The sequence below is a fragment of the Heliangelus exortis genome, chromosome 1 (assembly GCF_036169615.1).
Source record: "Heliangelus exortis chromosome 1, bHelExo1.hap1, whole genome shotgun sequence".
Lineage (NCBI taxonomy): Eukaryota > Metazoa > Chordata > Aves > Apodiformes > Trochilidae > Heliangelus > Heliangelus exortis.
Window position 1 is genome coordinate 83,445,161 of NC_092422.1, and position 21,552 is coordinate 83,466,712.

At 39.0% G+C, this 21,552-nt stretch overlaps 1 protein-coding gene across 3 annotated transcripts in view; it reads left to right on the top strand.

Moving 5' to 3' along the window:
* SYTL5 (synaptotagmin like 5) overlaps positions 1-21,552 on the top strand; it is an 83,454-nt gene extending 61,902 nt beyond the window's left edge. For 2 of the 3 annotated variants that reach the window (XM_071750809.1, XM_071750820.1), the window contains exons 10-17: positions 2,115-2,207; positions 7,029-7,207; positions 8,049-8,151; positions 11,201-11,362; positions 14,538-14,646; positions 16,106-16,241; positions 18,475-18,683; positions 19,256-21,552. In XM_071750809.1, the coding sequence (XP_071606910.1) occupies positions 2,115-2,207; positions 7,029-7,207; positions 8,049-8,151; positions 11,201-11,362; positions 14,538-14,646; positions 16,106-16,241; positions 18,475-18,683; positions 19,256-19,398 (1,134 nt within the window). In that variant the 3' untranslated portion in view covers positions 19,399-21,552. The remainder of the gene's footprint in view (positions 1-2,114; positions 2,208-7,028; positions 7,208-8,048; positions 8,152-11,200; positions 11,363-14,537; positions 14,647-16,105; positions 16,242-18,474; positions 18,684-19,255) is intronic. The other variant, XM_071750830.1, reaches the window with a different exon arrangement.

Below are 21,552 nucleotides of genomic sequence, written 5' to 3' on the forward strand. Positions count from 1 at the left end.
GTCCTGTGTTTAATTATTGAGCATTAAAAATGTAGCATTGTTTATTTTTAAAGGCCAAAGGTATGTATACAACAGTGTAAAGGGAGGAGTTGTGTATGTATTACCAGAATTGCTTCTTCCTGTTGTATGGGCAATAAAGCAAATTGTGTATTCTTGCACCAAGTTTTAAACTTGTGCTCATCAGCTGAATTTTGTAGTCAAAGAGGAGAATATAAGTGAAGGCTGATGTAAGGTTTTAATTTATATTTTAGGGTTTTTACAATTTCATTTTTAAAGGATTCTGCACTGTCTCCCTGAAATAGTTCTGTTGTGCCTGGGTCTCCATGGAATTTTTCCTTAGAGCATAAAATATCTGTGACTTGTTTTTTTTTCTGTCAAGTGGCAACAGTGCCTTTAGAAAGAGAAGAGACCAGCAGAAGAGGCTCATTGTAAGAGCAGACAGCTGAGAGGAATTAGGAATTTTTGCTTCAGTATGTAAATTTGGGGTCCTAGAGGGATGGCGTGTCCTGATTTTCTGCTGTTCAATATTAAGTATGCAGTTACAATTGGGAATTAGTAATAGAAAATTTTGCATCACTTGCAGCTGATTTTGTTTCAGTTCAGTCACTAGAGCAAAGGAAATACAGCAGGCAGTTTTATGCATGCTGATGGCAAATGCTCTGCAGTTCTTCACACAAACTGTGACAGTTCAGCTCTCCAGCAGCATTCTTTCTCTGCTGTGTTTTTTCTGATGAGCACAGAACTTTTGAGACTGCTGAGTTTGAATACAGTACTTTGTTTAGTTTAGAAGAGTGAGAATGACTAGGCCCATAGAGAGTGAGGCAGGTCACCACGTGAGATTTTTGTAGTTGTGATGCAGGTATAAGGAAGTTGAACATCTGACTTTCATGAAAACTTAAAGCAGTCTTTCAAAATACCTGGTTTAATGCTTTAACACTTGAAATTTTCATGCTACACTTTATAGGATGATAGGTATCTGCTGTTTTTTTCCCGGGTAACTTTTACTGAAAGTTAACTATCCTATTAGGACCATCAAGCAGATTTTAAGTTTATTTTTAGTTTTTTACTTTATTGCTGTGTTTGAAAAAGGAAGAATATTTTTTTCTGCATATGAGATAAAATATTACAGTTCAGCCTTGCTTATTAAAACACAGGCACACATATGAAGCTGTGCAATTACAGATTTTTCAGTTTGTTTAATTAGTTAGATAATAGGGGAATTTCTTTATTTTTAAAACATGCACATCAACTGTTTGGTTTTGTTTCATGTTTTTACTCCCCAAATATTCAGTGTGTATGATGAAAGGACAAATTTCTTCCTGTGTGGTTTGGCAATAACCCGGTGCTTTCAGCACTTCCTGATGGAAAATGGATCTTTGTTAATGATTATGTTCACAAAATTGTCTGTCATGAAAGACGTTGCACAAGGGTGCAAGTGTAATGCAAATCGTGTTCTTGTCCATTTGTGTGCATGTGAGCATGACTGATATCACTGTGGATATTAATTGGAAAATTGGATTACTGGATTGTAAAAAATATATCCCATAAAAACATGGAGCTTGGTCTGTAACCAGGAAATCAATCATCTAATGGCTTCTGGACACAAATTTCTTCAGGTAGATGCACACCAATGATCCCCTGCCCTCCTAGTATCAGACCTTGTTTCACTCATCTATTTTGTTAAGATTCGAAAAATTCTCTCCATGTCCATTAAAGATTTCCAAATCTGAGTTCCTGAATGCAAATGCTAGTAAATAGAAGAAGGTAATTCACATGGGATTGCTAGCAGGCATGGAAGCAGGTTTTGTTTATGTGCACAGTTGTTGGCCTCCAGAGGTGTGTGCCTCCAGAGTAAGGTACCCATCATGTGTGTCAAGTTTTTCACTTCTTAAGCAATTGAACCCTGAAACCATGACAGTGTCTTTTCCCCTTCATTCTGTGTGTCTGTGCAAGGATGCAGAAAATGTAAATCAAAATTCCTCTAGAGATTAGAATTTTGAATGCATCCTCCACTGTCTGCATAAAGTGGAAAATATATGAAAAAAACCTAACCTGTAGAGGCTGACCAAATACAGAGCAGAACATGGCAACTAAAATGCCTGTTTGTCATTTAGGATTATCTGCATGAAACAGAAGAAGATATTGATGATATAGTGGCTTCTCGTTATTCAAGGACACATGGACATATGACAAGTGGATTATCAACAGTAAGATCTTCAGTAGATAACATGCTTTTTTCTTTGACAAAAGACCATTCTTCCTCAAAATTTCATACTGCTTTAGCAACAGATCATCTTTCATCCTGCACTTGAGAAACACCCTTTAATGTAGTTTTCTTATTCTATTCTATTCTATTCTATTCTATTCTATTCTATTCTATTCTATTCTTTCTTACTCTATTTCTACTTTTAATGCTCTTCAAAGCTAAAATGCTGATCTCTGCAGTGCCTGGTAATAGCAAATCATGTTGCATACTCATCAGTAGAATTCTTCATACGCTCACGTTAGTCCCAAGCTGACATGTGGAGAAGGCAGACCAGAGGTGTTTGCAGTACGTGACTCCTCAGCAAGAGGAGCACTTGATCTTAAATTTTCTGAAATGGAAGAGAACAAGGCTGGTGGTATCTTCCATCTTAAACCATTTTCTGATTTGGGGAGAAAAATACTTGTGTGTGTGTGTGTGCATAGATATTCTGTGGCATCATTGTCCATCCATCAACCCAGCTTCTCCCCTTCTTCATGACATGATTGCTATGTCACCCACATCTGAAAAATGCTTCTCTTTACAGTGAGGAGGGATATTCTTGGGGATTTTGGTGATAACTTTTTTTTTACCTTCTGCAGTAATTGTAGTATTATTCTCTTATATCTTTTTGCTTCTTGCCATACCTACCGACTATATACTGATGTATATATCAGATGTTTGAGTCTTGTGTCTGTATAACTGTTGCAACCTAATGTTGGTTGTAAAAGAGTAGCTGCATTTTCAGGTTCTAGAAGGTGCTTAGTATGCAACAAAATTGGTATAACAAGCCTTATGTGGTTCATTATGCAATCTCTTATTCACTGGAAAAGAAAATTACAAAAGTAGTCCTTAACATTTTAGTTTATGACTACCTGTTGTGTACTTAATTTTTTTTGGATCCTCAGAAAAGTCATGAATCCCTCTTCAGCCACTCTTCTTCATAATTTGTGCCTAAGAATAGCTCTTGTCAGCATATACAGTACCAAGAAAACTGCAATAAACTCCAGGTAGATGAGACAGGTGAAGAGGATGAAGAGATGGGTCTGTTTGCTATCTCAGGAGGAGAAGGTGTAAGAAAACTTCTGCCAGAGCATTTTGGTATCTTAGATATGGTCATGTCCAGACTCTTCCCATCTAGTTTGTCAAGTTCACAGAAACAGACACAACAGAGATCTGTGGCACTTCACACCAGAGCAGACATCAGCAAATGCAGCTTGTTGGCATTGACCTAATTAGACCCATTTACCTGAGGTTGACTGTGACTGATTGTCTGCAACCTTTGTTGGATTTATAGAGAGAATTAAGTTTAATTTCTCTGAATATTGATATGATCTTTGCAGGTGCTTAAATGCTTTCTCTGTCTAGGTTGCTAATTGAGGACCCACACACAAAGAGCCTTCCTCTACGTGCTGTAGGCAGCATTCTGTGTCTGTTCATTGGGGATGTGCTGTAGATTTCCCTTTGACCTTTTTCTTAAGCAGAACAGTGGAAAAGTAGCTTTTCCACTACTGTAGGTCTGAGATAATCTCACATCTCAATGCTCTTGTTTCTCTGTATTAACTATGACATGATTTTTAATGTCCCTGCAATGCCATGGTAATGGCAAAATTGTGAATGGCAAGCTGCTTCTCCCTGCAAGAGAAGGTCAGTTTTACAGGTTATTTCTTATTCCCCTTAAGCGTGTGTTATCATTATCCCTCTCTCTTGCTTTTGGATTTACTCTGCTTGTAAGCACTTGAGCCTTCTCTGCTATTCAGATTTTTTCATGTGCTTATCTGTCAAATGACTGTGTACTATTAAAATAACATTGGAATAATGTTGCTAATGAACAGTATGCCCTACATGCATGGTTTTCTTAGTGTTTTCTTTCTTTTTTTGAATATGAGAATTCAAAATACCATAGGGGTACTCTGACAATGAGATTTGAGCTAAAGAGAGAAATATCTCAGAGGGTTAAACATACTTGAAATCTGCCTGTAACACAAGTGAGCAAAAATGGAAATGGAAGGTTACACTGAACAGGAACTATATGTCAGCTCTCGGCATGAGGACATTTTTCTTTTTACATTTTTTTTCCCCAAAGCTAATATATAAACTGTGAATTCAGTTTTCCCAGCAGACTTCATTGATTCCTGTCCTAAACACATTAATGTAGTGTTGGCAAGACCCGTCATATCAGTAAAACTGAATTTTTCCGGTGACTTACTGGAGAGATATAATGCAAAACAAATATAAGTGTTGTTAAGGTACTAAAGTGAGGCTTTCCATATGTGGTGGTTGTTCACTACTTATGAAACAAGAAAATGAGTAGATTTCTTAAGAACATTACATCTAGTGTATTTGATGTCCAATGTAAATGCCACAGAACAAAAACTGTGGGGAAAAAAAGTCAAGTTATCAAGTATTTCTACTAGATTTGTGTTCTCTTGTTTGTGCTTTATAAGCATTTCAGAAATTGTGTTTGTATAAGTTCTAGGTTCAGAGCATATCTCCTTGCTTAGGACTTTCTGTTGGCTTTTTTTTCCCCAGTCATTCATCCCTCACTGCCCACTTACCTTAAAATAAAGAAAAATAATATTTGGATCCAGTAGAGAAAAACTTGTCCATGTCCTCATGCTGGTAGAACCTTGTTAGTTTTCTAAAGTGGACACAAATTCTTATTTTCCATTTATAGGGAGAATTCAGGCATTTTGTAGCACATACTGGGACTGTGAAGTTCACTGGCAGGGAACAGTCACAGGATCCCCATTGTCATGTATCGCAGAGGTAGAAATCCATAAATGGTAAAGGCTGGAATTTTGCTCGAGGAATGTTAGTGGTAGGAGGAAATATGACACATTTGTCATTGGGTGTTGCTAAATCTCTGGTAATTTTAACCAGGCCTGTTCATGGACTTCCAGCCAATTGTAGAAAAGAATAAAAGGATAAGCATTTTTCTTTGTAAAAAAATAAGGATAAGGAAGGCCAACAGAAATACCACAAAATACCCTTTTTACCCTTAATTTTCCTATATGATATAAAAAAAGAACTTTATGAATAATCATTGTTTGTCCCCATTGACTGTGCTCTTCCTTCTTCCTTGATGCTGATAAAGAAAGATGTAGATCAAAATGTTTTTTCCCTTGATGTCATTGGTGAGACTTCCAGATGCTTCTTTAACAATGAGTGGGGAAAGTATTTCCCCAAATATTCTATTACTGTATGAAGAGTGACATATTTAAACAGTCATGTATGGGTTTTTATCAATTCTTTTGAACTCCTCAGGGAGACTGCAATGTCTCACAAAGGCACTGATCCTGCTAACATATGAATGCTTAGCCTTTGACTAGCTTAAATGTGGATCAACTTCATACATGTGTAAAAGACAGAAAATCCAAATAGAATGCAGCACAAATCCAAATCTGCTGAGTTGATTTTCTAAAATGTAATTTCTGTGTTCTGATACAGCAGACACTTCATTTCTTTTTAATAACCTCAAGCTATGCGTCCTTCAGTACTTGAAGTATATGGAAAACACTTTTCATTTCTCTGGTTTGGTGATACCTCCTTTCCTTTCCCCTATCTCTCCCCTCTCTTTCTTTCCTCTCTCTCTCCTCTCTTTCTCCTCTTTCTCTCTCCTCTTTTTCTCCTTCCTCTCCCCTCTCTCTCCCCTACTTCTCTTTCTGTGGCTTTGCAATGCAAACTTCCTTTACCAATTTATATATCTGCACTTATTCTTCCTTCTTGCAGCTATATAATGCTCTTTTCTCTTGATCTTTTGCACTTCCTTCTTTAAAGAATTCCCCAGAAAGCTCCGACAGAAAGTGGACATATTTAAACGTGCCTGAAACAGATGGTGATACTGTGAGTTCTCCCGAATCCTCTGCTTAACTTATATTAAGGTTTCTCTCTCTTTTCTCCCTTTTTGTTGAAGACTATACCGGTGTGTTTTGCAAAGTTTCTATCTGTTAGGATTTAGCCAGTTATATATGTTCTTGAACAATTTTGCTCAACAGCTCAAAACAAAATGTGTGCCAAATCACTTGAACGCCTCTAGTTCTGAGAGTGTGTATATTTTTAAAAATATTTAGTCCTTTCCTAATTGTAGTCTTTTGGAGGATGAAATCATCATAGCAATACTCTGCTTGGTATGAGTGAAAGAAAGAGTTTGAGTGGTGATTTATTATATTGCAATGGAAAAATTTGTAGGATTATTGCCAAACCTTTTTGGCTTGAGGAAAATTGCAGAAAAGGTGGGTAGTAGAGTTTGCACATTCTTTTGCAGTTGCTAATGAGAGGTGTCACTTTAAACAAACATGAATTTACACCATCTCCGTTATGGGAAGTATCCTTAACTTTTTCTGATTGTTCTATGAGCAGTTGTTTTATGAGACAGTAAAATGAGGTGGACAACTGAGATAAAGAGGTGATTTTTTTTTTTCTTCTTGGAACTTATGTGAATTTATAATTTATGTAGTGTGTCTGCTCTTTAGTTCGTGCGTGAATTAAATGGTGGTTATTTAGATTTAATCATTTTTATAAATAGGCTTGAGTCCTGGCATGGAAAAATATCAACTGTCTAGACATCTAAGCTACTAAACTGTCTAGACATCTAAGCTACTATTAAGTAGTTCTTCTTCCCTTTTGCAACAAAAGATGATATTTGTGGTCTATGATATGTCTGTTATCATAGCAAGTCTAACAAGTGTGACAGTATTGCAAGGCTGTAGCTGCATGAAAAAAGCAGACTCTGGAAAAAGAGTAATTTGTTAAAACTCTAAGACCTTTTTCTCTTCCCATCCAGACTAGCATTAACAGCATGTTGAGTGTATATAGTGAGACTGGTGACTATGGCAACGTGAGGATCAGTGGTGAAATCCTTCTCAACATTACCTACAGCTACAAAACAGGTGCCCTCAACATCCTGGTGAAAAGTTGCCGAAACCTGGCTGTTGCAGATGAGAAGAAGCAAAGGACTGATCCGTAAGCACAGAGAAGAATTGCCTTTTAAGCTCTGTTAGGGATGTGCTCTGCCGTGATACCATCTGTAGTCAGTGACATAGCCTGGGGTTGTGATATGAGCCTGAGTACTCATAGGATCCCGTTGCTATGAGCCAGCATACTGATGATGGTTTATTTTGGATTCCCTGTGAGAAATGCATTTTCTATATGTTTATTAGGGCAATGTGTGCCTGGTTTGGGGAAACAGTAATAGTACTTAAGTTATTAATCCACTTGACAGTAAAGGACAAAAACTTGAGGGAATAGGGGGGCTGGACTGATTTTCCTCTAGAAGTGAAACTAAAGAATATGAGAGGGGTGTTTTGAAAGGAAGGGTTAGGAATAACTGTGGTTTCATACATTCATCGTTTCTTATTGTAAGGATCATATTTTCTGAGCTTCTCATAGTTTTCAGTATAATGTGTAAATTCTCACATCAGGAAGTAGTACTTAGTGTCTCTAATCACATGTAATCCTATCTTCTATAAGGTACAAAGTTTTTCATTCTGTTGTCTTTTCAGTTTATGTATTGTCATATGTAGCCAATCACTAACTGTATATTTAAAAAGGAAAAGTTTTCTGCCTTTCTGACAATGAGTAAACTAATCTACTTCTACCTTTTGTTATTCTAATCCTACCTGACTAAAATGTCTGTGTTTGGAGGTAGAGACCTTACCTTGTTACAGATATTCTGTTACATGTGCATGTCATTTAGACTGCAAAAATTAATTTGCTCATATCTGTTACTGATGCAGCAATGACAGGTCCGTACTCAAACTGGTAATTTTTATTCCTTGCTAATAACTTACTGTTTCATCTACAGATATGTCAAAGCATACCTTTTGCCTGATAAATCCCGCCAAAGTAAACGCAAGACCAAAATTAAAAGTAACAGCACTAATCCAGAATTCAATGAAACGCTGAAGGTGAGAACACTGTCCCTCTCTCAGGCTGTGATGAATGTTCCACTTGTGCTCACAGGCATTTTACATAGGTATTCCAATATGGGATATTGGAATTTGGAAGTGATGCCTCAAAAGGGAAGGTGTTTAAGCAGAAACATCTAGTGATTCTGAGTTGTAGTTTCTGGCTTTCAGCATTTAGGTTTTGTTTGTTTCTCTCCTTTACAGGTAAAACTTCCATTCAATCCTGTGAATCTCTGTCACTACTGCTGATGTTCCCATCTAACCTTGAGCTCAGAGTTGTAAAAAACACCTTAAAGCTTTCATACACTCTGTTAGCAACTGATGCTGAAGAATATCTAGCTTAAAACTTCCCCTCTAACCAATTTTTGAAGAGATTTTGTTGATCTGAATTTCTCTAGACGCTTTAATATATTTATAAATCAGAACTGACTTTGATAAGAAAATGACAATGCCTTCCTAAAGAGCTGCGGTGACGTTCATTTTCTATTGCAAAAGACAGTGACAGGATACTTTCCTGGGGACTGATGGAGCACAAAGCTCAGGCTCTTTGCTTCCTTGCCTTTAACTCATGTCCACTTTAGAAGCTGAACTATTCTGACCTCCTCACAACCTCCTTGGCCCTGTGCTGTAGGTGGGGATGGCAGAGTTTCTGCCCAGTTCACTGCCTGTCTGGCACCTGGACTACAAGGCTTCTGGTGATTCCCCTTTACTGTTGATTGACAAGATTTATCCCAGCTGCCAGCCAGGAGACCAGAAACTCCTTTTAGTTTTTCTTGAAATATATGATTTTTTTTTTTTGTACTTTCACTGATGGTTTAAATATGTTTCTTATAATAGAGGCTAATAGACATTCCCTGGCTGGTATACTTGGCTTAACCTGGCAACAAAACCATTTTGCAGACTTCCACACACTTGGTCTGGCCAGACAGCTTGCCAAAGGAGAGTCTCATTTACAGTTTCATATTAAATGGTTTACAGTAAAGTTAAGACTTGCCTGAACTGGAAAAAAAGTGGTGCTAGATTCTTTTTATCAAGGAACATAGAACTAAATGTTTGTAGGTAGGGAACTCAGTGAGACTAGGACCTAACAGCTTGCTAAAATTGCAGATTTTAACAGAGAGGGCTTACTTGAATTATGGGTAGGTAAGAAAGAGCTACATCTGTTAGTCTCAACTTCAATTACTATTAAAAGAGAAAAATAATGAAATCAATCTGTATATTCCCTCTTTGACTTTTATTCCATTTTTGCAAAATACGACATCTCTCACAGTGGAGCTGTTGGCATCTAGGATTAAGTATTGTAGAAGTATCTTTATATTAATAGCCTACTTGTGTGGCTTGCCAACTGACTTGACTGTTTCAGCTTTTGGAGAATACGTCTCTGTACACAGACATTGTTCCTGATGCAAAAAAGAAGACATATGGATCTCTCCAGCTAATGCTAGGAGGAGGGTGAAATTCAGGGATTTAATGAGCCTTTTGCTAAAAGCAGAGTGTGCTGAGCTAGAGTTCCAGATGTTTGTAATGTCATGTGTCTTTGCTAGAATATGGTGTTTCTGTAGAGGAGGTTTTTTAATAGCTTTCTAAACCAACAATGGTTACTAAACTGATATGCTTGGTGCATGCTTTGCAGATGCAGTTTTGCTTGCTTTCAGAGCAATTTTTTAATAAGGTACAACGATACAATTAAAAAGACATTTTTTTTTCTAGAAAGCAGTGTACAAGAGACTCTTCAGAACGGGTGGGGTTTCTTCTGATGAACTAAACTTTGATGTTGATTTGCTTCTTTTACATAAACTTAAAAGGAGTTAACAGGTTCATAATTTTAAGCATTGTAATGTACTTGATAATTATACATACCCAGTAAATAATAAAGAAAACCAATCATGATAGCAACACTAACTACCACTGGATGCATACCACAAAGAAAAGAGTTAGATTTAATATGAGCATTATGAACTTTCTGGCTAGATCAGATTTGTTTACAAAGAAAGTGTCACAGATGACACTAAGTTGGGGGGAGTGTGGATCAGCTGGAAGGCAGGAGGGCTCTGCAGAGGGACCTGGACAGACTGGAGAGTTGGGCTGATTCCAACGGGATGAGGTTCAACACGGCCAAGTGCCGGGTCCTGCACTTTGGCCACAACAACCCCATGGGGAGCTCCAGGCTGGGCACAGAGTGGCTGAGAGCAGCCAGGCAGAAAGGGACCTGGAAGTCTGGATTGACAGGAAGCTGAACATGAGCCAGCAGTGTGCCCAGGTGGCCAAGAAGGCCAATGGCATCCTGGCCTGTATCAGGAACAGCGTCGCCAGCAGGTCCAGGAAAGGGATTCTGCCCCTGTACTCAGAGCTGGTGAGGCCACAGCTTGAGTCCTGTGTCCAGTTCTGGGCCCCTCAGTTCAGGAAGGAGATTGAGGTGCTGGAGCAGGTCCAGAGAAGAGCAAGGAGGCTGTGAAGGGATCCAGCACAAGTCCTGTGAGGAAGGGCTGAGGGAGCTGGGGCTGTTCAGTCTGGAAAAGAGGAGGCTCAGGGGAGACCTCATCACTCTCTACAACTCCCTGAAAGGAGGGTGCAGCCAGGGGGGGGGTTGGTCTCTTATCCCAGGCAGCTACCAGTAAGACAAGAGGGCATGGACTTAAGCTCTGCCAGGGGAGGTTTAGGTTGGATATTAGGAAGAAATTCTTTACAGAGAGGGTGATCAGACATTGAAATGGACTGCCCAGGGAGATGGTGGATTCTCCATCCCTGGAGGTTTTTAAGAGGAGACTGATGTGGCACTCAGTACCATGATCTGGTACCCACAGTGGCAGTGGATCAAGGGTTGGACTTGATGATCTCAGAGGTCCTTTCCAACCTGGATGATTCTGTGATTCTGTGAAAGCAAATCTTTCTTTTGTGCTTCATCTGTTACCTGCTGTGGGCTTAATGAAATTAAGCTAGAGCTATAAAAGGCACTGTGGAAAGTATTATTTCTGCTAATTCTGAGAGTTCCTTTTTCCTTTTTTTTTTTTTTTTTTTTTTTTTTTTTTTTTTTTTTTTGGGTTGATAGTATGTCATCAGTCACACACAGCTAGAAACCAGGACCCTGCAGCTTTCTGTCTGGCACTATGACAGATTTGGACGCAACAGCTTCCTTGGGGAGGTGGAAATTCCGTTCGATTCCTGGAACTTTGAAAATCAGGGTGATGAGTGGTTTGTGCTCCAGCCCAAGGTAAGGGCTTCTAAGGGCCAGTCGAAGTGCCCTGAAGCAAATTTAGCAAAGCTTACTTACTTTTCCTTTAGAATGTGTTTATAAAATGAGAGATTATGAGTGTCTAATAATGCAACAAAAATAGTATAATTGCTCTTTATTCAATTAAAACATGCTGTGTTTTAAGTCTTCAAGAAAGCTTTACATGTGGCTACTTGAAAACAAAAAAAACCCTACCTTTTAAATAATTGATAAGTTCATCTTGTAATAAACCACAGTGGAGAAATAACTTAGTAAAAAAATTATTTTTTAAAAATAGCACACAAAGCAAAGGACTTTCCTACCACTCACAGTTTACCCAGCACTTAACAGTTTATTAAAGAGAGCCTTTTTTTCTGCAGTTTAAAGTGCTTTACACCTTTTAATTGTGTGTGTCTTATATTGTGTTATTGTATTATAATTGTGTCTTCTTATATTCTTATTCACCTTAACTAAGAAGCTACAAGGTAAGGCTTCTCAGCCAGCAAATCAAATGTTCTGTGAGACTGGACTAGCACTCTACTGTGCCAAGGACAGGATGACTTCTGTCTCTAGGACACTCCCTGCTTTGGCCAAAGATGCTTATTTCTGGAAGAGATTCAAAGAGCTATTGTAAGCTTCAGGATTAAAAGCTTCTGTCTTGCTTGCTCCTGCAGCAGCCAGACTTCCCAGGAATTCCAGTGGTCTGGATTGCCATTTCAGAAAGTGTATTTTTATTTTTGTGGGAAAAATTGAAGATTGTACTGCAAGTCATGTGGAGATCGATTCAGATGATTTGTTTGCTCTGTGTTCATTATATTTAAGGAAATGGTGTTATGCTTGGGGTTTCAGGAGGGTGTGCTTTATTTGTGCCTTTTCCTTGGGTGAGAGATGGGTCAGATGGCTGTGTAATGAATTTTTTGGTGTAGCTCTTTCTGAGACTTACATCTAAACTCTCACAGATTGATGTTTGAGTAAATAGTTTCTCACAAGATACATAAGGAAATTGGTCTCTTCTTTGAATACTTACACACCTCACACTTTGTAGGCAGCAGGGAAGATCATTACCATTTTCCTAGTTCAACTTCATCCATAGGGGTGACTACCTCTGTGGTCCAGACAAGGTGAGAGCAGGAAGAGAAAGTGGATAATGATGGCAAATGTGTTTTAGTCAGCACTGTGGCCAGGATTATACCATCCTCCTTACAAGCTTACTTCATGTATATTACTTTTGTTGGGTATGCTGTCAAGGTAGAGAAATATCTCCTACAGCTCTGCCATATGGCTGGTGTAAGATTTTGCTCTTATTAAGTACCCTCTGGTCACCACCCTCTGGTCTACACCAATAAGATACATATGTGGTATTTGTTTGGCTTGCAGTTTGTATGCAATGATGGTCTGAAATTGAGCTTCTTATTGTGCAATGGTCTCATTGTCATCTGGACCCATTTGTGTGTGCATGGTTTCTTTTAATCCTAACAGGGAAGAATAAAGACAGTCGTGAGGCTCTTCTGCTTAGGAAAAAAGTAGTGCAGAGCTAAGCATTTCAGCCATTCCAGCTGGAAGGTGTTGTCCGATTATTCCCAAATCCATTAAAAGGTTTTTTAAATGAGTTCTTTTTTTCATAGAATCACAGAATCTTTCCTGCTGGAAAAGACCTTTAAGATCATTTAGTCCAACCATTAATGTAATGTTACTGAGTCCAGTGCTAAATCATATTTCTAAGCACCACGTCTGCACATCTTTTAAACACTTCCAGGAATGGTGATTCAACCACCACCCTGGACAGCCTGTTCCAGAGTTTAATAACCCTTTCAATGAAGAAGTTTCTTCTAATATCTAATCTAAACCTCCCCTGGCACAACTTGAGACCATTTCCTCTTGTTCTGTTGCTTGTTACTAGGAAGTGACCAACCTCTACCTTGCTGCAGCCTCCTTTCAGGCAGATGTAGAGAGCAGTAAGTTCTCCCCTCAGCCGCCTTTTCCCCAGGCTAAACACTCCCAGTTCCCTCAGATGTTCTTCATAAGGCATGTTCTCTAGATGTTTCTACAGCTTTGTTGTTCTGTTCTGAACTCATCCTGCAGTGAGGGGACAAAAACTGAACACAGGATTTGAGGTGAGCCCTGACTAGTGCCAAGTACAGGGGGATGATATTTTCCCTAGTCCTGCTGACCACACTATTTCTGATCCAGGCCAGGATGTTGGCCTTCTGTGCCACCTGGGCACTTTGCTGGCTCATATTCAGCCATCTATCAATCAACACCCCAGGTCCTTTTCCTCTGGGCTTTCCAACTCTCCAACCACTCTTCCCCAAGCCTGTACTGTTTCCTGGGCTTGTTGTAACCAAGCTGCAGGATCCAACACTTGGCTTTGTTGAAACTCATATGTCCAGCCTCAGCCCATCAGTCCAGCCTGTCCAGGTCCCTCTGCAGAGCCTTCCTACCCTCCCATCCAACTTGGTGTCTTCTGCAAACTCACTGAGGATGCATTCAATCCCCTGATCCAGATCATTGATGAAGATATTAACAAGACTCATCCCAAAAGTGAGCCACAGGGAACAGCACTTGGGACCAGCCACTGACTGGGCTTAACTCCATTCAGTACCACTCTCTGGGCTCAGCCAGTCCAGCAAGCTCTTTACATAGCAAAGAGTGCACTTGTCTAAGCCATGAGCCACAAGCTTATCTAGGAGAGCATTTTGGGAGATGGTGTCAAAGGCTTTAATTGTTGTCCTTGAAGAAAACATCCACAGCTTTTCCCTCATCCACTAGGCTGATCACTTAGTCACAGAAGGTTAGGTTCATTAGGCAGGACCTGACTTTCATGAACCCGTGCCTGCTAAACCTGATCCCCTGGATATCCTGCACATGCCATATGAGAGCACTCAGAGGAAATCCTACATCATCTTCCCTGGTACCAACGTCAGGCTGACAGACTTGCAGTTCCCCAGATCCTCCTTCTGGCCTTTCTTGTTGGTGACAAGCTCACAAAGTTTTCTAAGATGTTGTTGTATTTAATTTGGAATTCAGATAATTTATCTGGAAGTGGGATGGTATGTTGTGATATGAGTAAGAAATATTTTGAACATTGTGTTGGTACAACAGAATTAAAATTAAAAGGAGAAGGTGTATTATTAACCCTAGCTGGATTTCTGATTTTGTTTGTTTTTCTTTTCAGGTGGAGGTTGTGACAGATGTTGGGCTTCAATATAAAGGAGAACTGACAGTTGTTTTACGTTACATTCCCCCAGAAAGGAACCTAATGCTTCCTCTAGGCCAGTTTCAAGGTAAAACAAACATTAATGGCAGCGTATGATAACGTCTCTGATCTCTCACCTAGACTGGAGTAATGATATTAGTGAAGATTGAAATTATACTTATATATCCTGCTTGTCTTTATCTGTGAAAATTTTGAGCCATTAATATCTTTTTTCCTGCTCCTTGCTCTTCTCTTACATTGAACTTATGAAGAGAGAGGGGGAGTGTGCAGTCAAGTATTGATGTATGGCTAATTAAAAAAACGTTCAGACATTAGGTAATACGATTGAGGCCAGCCACACTGATATAAATTGTCTGCATAACAGTCTTTGGGTTCCTTATTCAGCTAGTTATCTACAGTGTATAACTGATCAAAATAATAGACTTCACTGAGTTTTTAATGCTTAATTTTCCTTAAGCTTGCCTATTAATTTTCTCTCTTTTTTTCACACTGCATTACCGTAGCTCAGCGTTACTATATTACTGCTGTAATCTAACCTTTTAAATATTATTTTAATTCTTTAGATTGTCGTTATTGTTGTCAACAATGAACAGGGAAAAAAGTTACTAACTCTTTGCAATGTAGTAGCATGAGGTACAGCAATCATCTATGAAAGCAACCACTTGGTAGCATCTCAGGGTACATGGATATACCAGACACAGGCATATCACTGTTTTAGGGATGGTGTTAGCATTAGGATTTGACTAATATATTTAGAGTTCTCTCTCTCTTTTTTTTTTTTTTTTCTTTTTTTTCCCCTTTTTTTTTCCTTTTTTTCCTTTTTTTTCTTTTTTTCCCCCTTTTTTTTTTTTTCTTTTTTTTTTTTTTTTTTTGACAGGAGACGTTCCCTCTGCTAGCAGTAATTTTGAGGTTTTCTCTCTTAAAAGCTAATTGTTTTTTAAAAAGTCCACATATACTCCATCTGGATTTTTTTTAATTAGTACATTTTAACACAACTCTTGATCTTTTTTTCCCCCTGATACTTTCAGGCTGAATCCCTTCTGCTAAGTCCCTGAGAATCTGCAGTGGTAGGATGTCAGTGAGCACAGCATCTGTTAGGAGTCTCTGAGGATCAGTGCATCCTTACACTTGGAATGCATTCAGTGTGCTTCTGCACTTTAGTCTTTGGGACAGAGGTTTTATATCTTGCTTTTGGTTGTATGGCTGCCTTAACTAAGTGATTTTGGAATTGATTTCTGAAGAAAGGATAGGACTCACAGGACATGCAATTCTTTGTGTACAGCATAATAATCCCAAAAGGACTAGCTATTTACATGATCAAGTTCTTTATCATATATGGAATGAATTTTCTGCCTCTGCCTTACTGGTTTCTCTACCCTCAGAGAATTTCCTTATAAGAAATACTTCAAACTCATTGAAGTAAACGATTTTAAAAAAATCAGCCAAGGCAATTTACATTTACAAATCAGTCTTGCAGTGTATGCATAATTTCTGATGATAATGTTTTAACTCTGTTCTATATATAGGCAAGAAGAGCTTTAAAATAGGAAAAAAGGGAAACTCTCACATGCCATCTGGAGGTATACTGGAAGTCCTCATCAAAGAAGCAAAGAATTTAACAGCAGTGAAATCGGGAGGCACATCTGACACTTTTGTGAAAGGGTCTGTCATTTTTTTTTCTTCCTGTTTTATTAATGACTGCACTGAATCATATTTTGGCTGAACCATTTTTCCAATATATCTGTACCTGTGTGTATGGACTGTGAGTCCTGAAAGGCAACTGACACCTTGAAATGGTATCCTGAAAAGAATAAGGGCAGAGAGGTACAAGATGTCCCAGTGGTTAAATACAATCACATTTAAATACCACCCAGCTAAGAAACAGAACCATTCATACATAAGCACCCAGTGTGCTCATGTATATGCAGTTACAGATTATAACTTGTGGTAAAAGACAACACCTCCAGTGAGGCAGCAGAGAGAGGTAGGTGAATATTCATTCATTACTCCTGGAGGCAAGAGGTTGTTAATTAGTGCTTTCACACTGGGGATGATAGATGATCTGATGTTGACATTTACATTTTCAGGAAACTGAAACAGTACATGTTTTTTTAGTAAGAGGAATAGCCAGACTATATCCTGAATAAGAAACTTGTTTTCAGGAAGATACAAGTCTGTTCCTTGTAAAACTGCAAATAGCACCTATAAAAGCTGACATGCTTCATTAAGCTGTGGTTCTTTCTAATAGATGTCACCAGAAACATGCAGAAAGAGACAATTAATTAGGTGTGTGGGGACATTCTGGTTTGATTCAAATCCTTCTGCTAAATGAGAAGATTCTTCTTTCTTACACTATAAATATTTTTGTTCTGTTTTGCTGGGGTTTTTTTCCTAGCGCTTTTTTGGAAACTATTTACCATGTATAGAGTCAAGGAGCACATTTAAACCCTGAGGTTTCCCAGGAAGTCTATCACTGACTTCAACATAGTGTCTTAACTCTAACTTGTATCTTGTTTTTTACATTTAATGTTCTTTGAAGGAAGATGTTTAAAAATTCTGCTCTGCTGGCTTTCAGGTTTGATTTTAGCAATGCATAATTTTGAAAAATTTAAGGTCCATATCACCTATGTGATGTGTATGCATGTGGATACATAAAAATATTCACTGTATGATATATACACCATTTTATTAGATAAGGAGGATTTTGTGTTGGACAGTCAAAATTCAAACCATACAAAAAAAGCTACATTTAGGATATGGTTCTTCATAAGGCAGATGTTCCACTCCCTTAATCATCTCTGTGGCTCTGTGCTAGACTGTCCCAAGCAGAGACAGAACTGGACACAATATTCCAGATGTGGCCTCACCAGGGCAGAGTAGAGGGGGAGAAGAATCTACTAACCACCCCCCTTCTAATGCACTCCAGATGCCATTGGCCTTCTTGGCCACAAGGGCACATTGCTGGCTCAGGGTCATCCTTCCATCCACCAGCACCCCCAGGTCCCTTTCCCCTGTGATGCTCTCCAACAGCTCAGTCCCCAACCTGTACTGGTACCTGGGGTTGTTCTTTCCCAGATGCAAGACTCTACACTTGCCCTTGTTGTAATACATTAAATTTCTCCCTGCCCAACTCTCCAGCCTCTGTAGGTCCTTCTGAATGGCAGCACAGCCTTCTGGGGTGTCAGCCACTCCTCCCAATTTTGTGTCATCAGCAAAATTGCTGAGAGCACACTCTGTTCCTTCTTCCAGGTCATTGATGAATATGTTGAATAGTACTGGTCCCAGTAGTGACCCCTGTGGGACTCCACTAGACACAGGTCTCCAAGTAGATTCTGGCCCACTGAGCACAACTCTCTTACTTCTTTCCTTTAACCAGCTCACGATCCACCTCACTACCCATCATCCAGACCACATTTCCTAGTTTAGCTGTGAGGATGGCAAAATGGGAATAGCTTGTCAGAGTTTACAGCATTGTGTTTCCACACTCAGTTGGGCTGAGCCCAAATTAATGATGCTAGCCTACTGATGCTCCTTCCTCATCAGTCACTTCCTTTTATTTCTGGAGATTTTTGCGGGAAACTGGGTGTGGTGACTCCAGAAGCCCCTTCTAGGCAATATTTTTATGATTATGTCTTTAGTTAAACTTGCTGAAATGAAAAGTTTGTGGTTAAGACCCAAGACTTGAGGGGTGATTTCTGCTGATGATAACTGACATTATAACTATAAGAGTAAATGGAGCACAAACACAAAATATTCACTTCAGATATATGCTTAATTTAATAACAGTGGGGAGATGGGATCCGGATTCCACTTGAGTCTATGTGATGGTAATTCTTTGTGAATATTACATGATGACCCATTTACATATTTAATTTTCCTTTTCCATATATCCCAGATACCTGCTCCCAGATGACAGCAAAGCTACAAAACACAAAACTCCCATAATAAAAAAGAGTGTGAACCCCCAGTGGAATCATACCTTTACTTTCAGTGGCTTGAATTCAAGGGATATGCATAATGTCTGCCTAGAGCTGACCGTGTGGGACAAGGAGTCACTCTCCAGTAATATTTTTTTGGGAGGTGTCCGTTTGAGCACTGGAAATGGTAAGGTCCCGACTGCCTCATGATTGCTTTTATTTTCCTCTTCTTCTTTCTCACCCTGCATGTTTCATGCATGTGAAAGACAGAAATGTTACTTGAGTGGATGGAAAGTATATGGGAACTTGGAGAAACTGAAAAGGGAGAGAAGGCAACATATAACCTGTAAATGAGACACAAAAATTTGGTGGGCAGCTGTACTTCTATGCAGCCCAGAAGAACTAGGAATGCCTTGGAAGCATTTTGTAGCATCCCAATAGGAATGAGACTACTTTTGTCCAGCAGCAGCCTTTCTGCTGATGATGGTGTCATCTGGAAGAAGTGTGAACCCATTGCTTCTCTGTTAGCAGAACTGCAGGGTATGGAGTTTTATATGTCTGTGTCCATCTGTCACAAAGGGGTGTGATGACAAACTGGTGCTCTCCAGGAGCTCCCTGTTTTCTGTATAACTCCCCATATAGGTGATAAGTGTAGAGTGCTTGTCATCTTTCTTACAGAATGTTGGAGTGAATGAGCAAAGGTAGTAAATAACTACTTACTAATAGAGCAAAATGCCTGGTGCTTTTTATAATTGCCAGGTGTCAGTAATGGCAAGGAGGTTGACTGGATGGACTCTCAAGGAGAAGAACAGCATCTCTGGCAGAAGATGATTGACAGTCCAGGAGATCCTGTGGAGGGGACACTAATGCTGAGATCCAGCATGAGAAAACGCAGACTCTAAAGAATTTTTCTGAGGGGTACTGCAGGTACTCCTGACTACAGTGGTGTTCAGCTTCGTGTCACTTTACCCATATGGGGAAGGGTTTTGCTCTTTGCCTTGGATTGTAAGACTCAAAGTGAGACTTTACAACATTCTGCACTTTCATGTGCACATTTTCAACCCAGACTTTCTGGGAGGATTGTTTCTCTTGAAGACAGTGAGAACTTGACCTTGTACAGAGATTGGACTGGCTTTCTCTGTACCTTCTTGTGACTGGTGTCCAGCTGATGGGCACCCCTGCCTCTAGGGGGCAAGAAGTGAGCAAATTCTCTAGTTAGTTGTTTAGTAAGTGATGCCTGGTTTACTGATCTCCTTCTGGGTCCAAGCTGGCCTAGAAGACAGCAGTGATACAGTACAAGCAGATTTAGAGTGAGTCTGTGCTTTGGTATTTGAAAGAAAAGAAGCCATAATGTTCTGAAGGATAACAAATAATATTTCTTCATGTTTGCCTGTCAGGCTGTGGCAATGGGCAGGATGGCAGCCTTGGGAGAAAGCAACCCAACAAGGAAGGCCAGTGCACTGTGCTGCAAGCTAGAAACAGGCAGCAGATGAGCTGGTGCACAGTGCACGTGTTCTGGCTTTCTCTGGGTTATTGTGATGCACTGTATAAAAGGCAGACTTAGTTCAACATAATCAGAGAGCCCCTAATGAAAATAAATTGTAAGAACCCCTCAGTTGCCAGAACTATGTAGTATTAGTGTGTTTTTCACTCAGTTGACAACTCTAAGCAAGATCTTCCAATTGAACAGAGGGAATGTATTTGCATGCCTGTCCCCACCTGATGTGACACTGAGATGAAACATGCTGGGTTTGGGCATAGTTAGCTAAGACCTTGATTCAGTGGATGTGTAGTAAAGTGATGTGATTAAAACACATGCCAGACACATTTGCACAGCTGTGGAATTTTCTCTGAATGGGCTGGGATCCCATTGCAGCATGCCCACACACCATAATTATTAACTACAGTAGGACTTTTTTTTTCTCCTAAACATAACCCAGTGAGTTAACAATGTATTGAACTACATTGCATTGGGTTTTGCTCGATTCAATCTTTAATCTTAATTACTGTGACTGTTGTTCAACAGTAATTTTACCGTTTGGTTTCCTGAAGTGATTTTACACCTACTGACATCCCCCGTCCTTTAGGATTTTAAGCAGGTCATATGTGAAGAGCTTCCTATTTTGAATAATTGTTGTGGGCTAGTCCTACCATATTCAGATTCAATTATAATCTTTTTACAAGGACAGCACCTATCTGTGTGCAAGACTTGATAATATAATTGTATGGCATGTAAGACAGAAGACGATCAGTAAAGTTAGCAAACAAAATTTCTTCTGAATTTTTCAAAATTAGAACATGGCTTCCTATTTGATCTGGTCAGTTTGTCTATAGCTATTGCTACCTTTTTATTTTTTTCTCCTGAATGTTTTCTTTTTGGAAGCAATGTCGTGTTAGCACTAAGGAAACAAGATGAAATATGTGGAAATATAATCCTTACATAAATTGCTTGAAAAAAACAAACTTTCAAGTAGTATATAGTTCCCTGTAGATCAAAACACCAATAGTCAAAGATTTCTATCAAGAATAAAGGCCATTAAATCTAACTTGTTTGACAGATACAGGTGTTGTTCTTCACAATCAGAAAATTGCAAGAAACGTAGGTTGAACAACAGATTATGAACTGATAACTAAGTAACCAAAGCCAGAATTTTGAAATCTATAGCTGTCCTAGTGTACAATTATGTACATGTGTTTAGAGTTGAATTAAAAATTTTAAGATTTAATGTCCATTACTTTTTTTAAATTTAATTTTTTAAAATACTGCTTTGGCTTGAATGTCTTGAAACTGACTACTAGATTAAAAATATATTTATTTTCATTAAAAATAGTATCTTAGTTTTAATAAGGCAATTTTTCAAATTAATACTTTCCATTAAAATTCTGATATGGCTTTACAAAGTCATCGGAGGTATTGCTTGCTCAATTTGAGACTCACAGTTTTCAGAAATTGCCTGCTCAAACTGGGCAGTGAAGCAAGACTGGGTTTAGTTGGCTTTTAACTTTATGCCATAGATGCTGTGAGCTGATAAATTAGAGCACAAATATCAAGCACA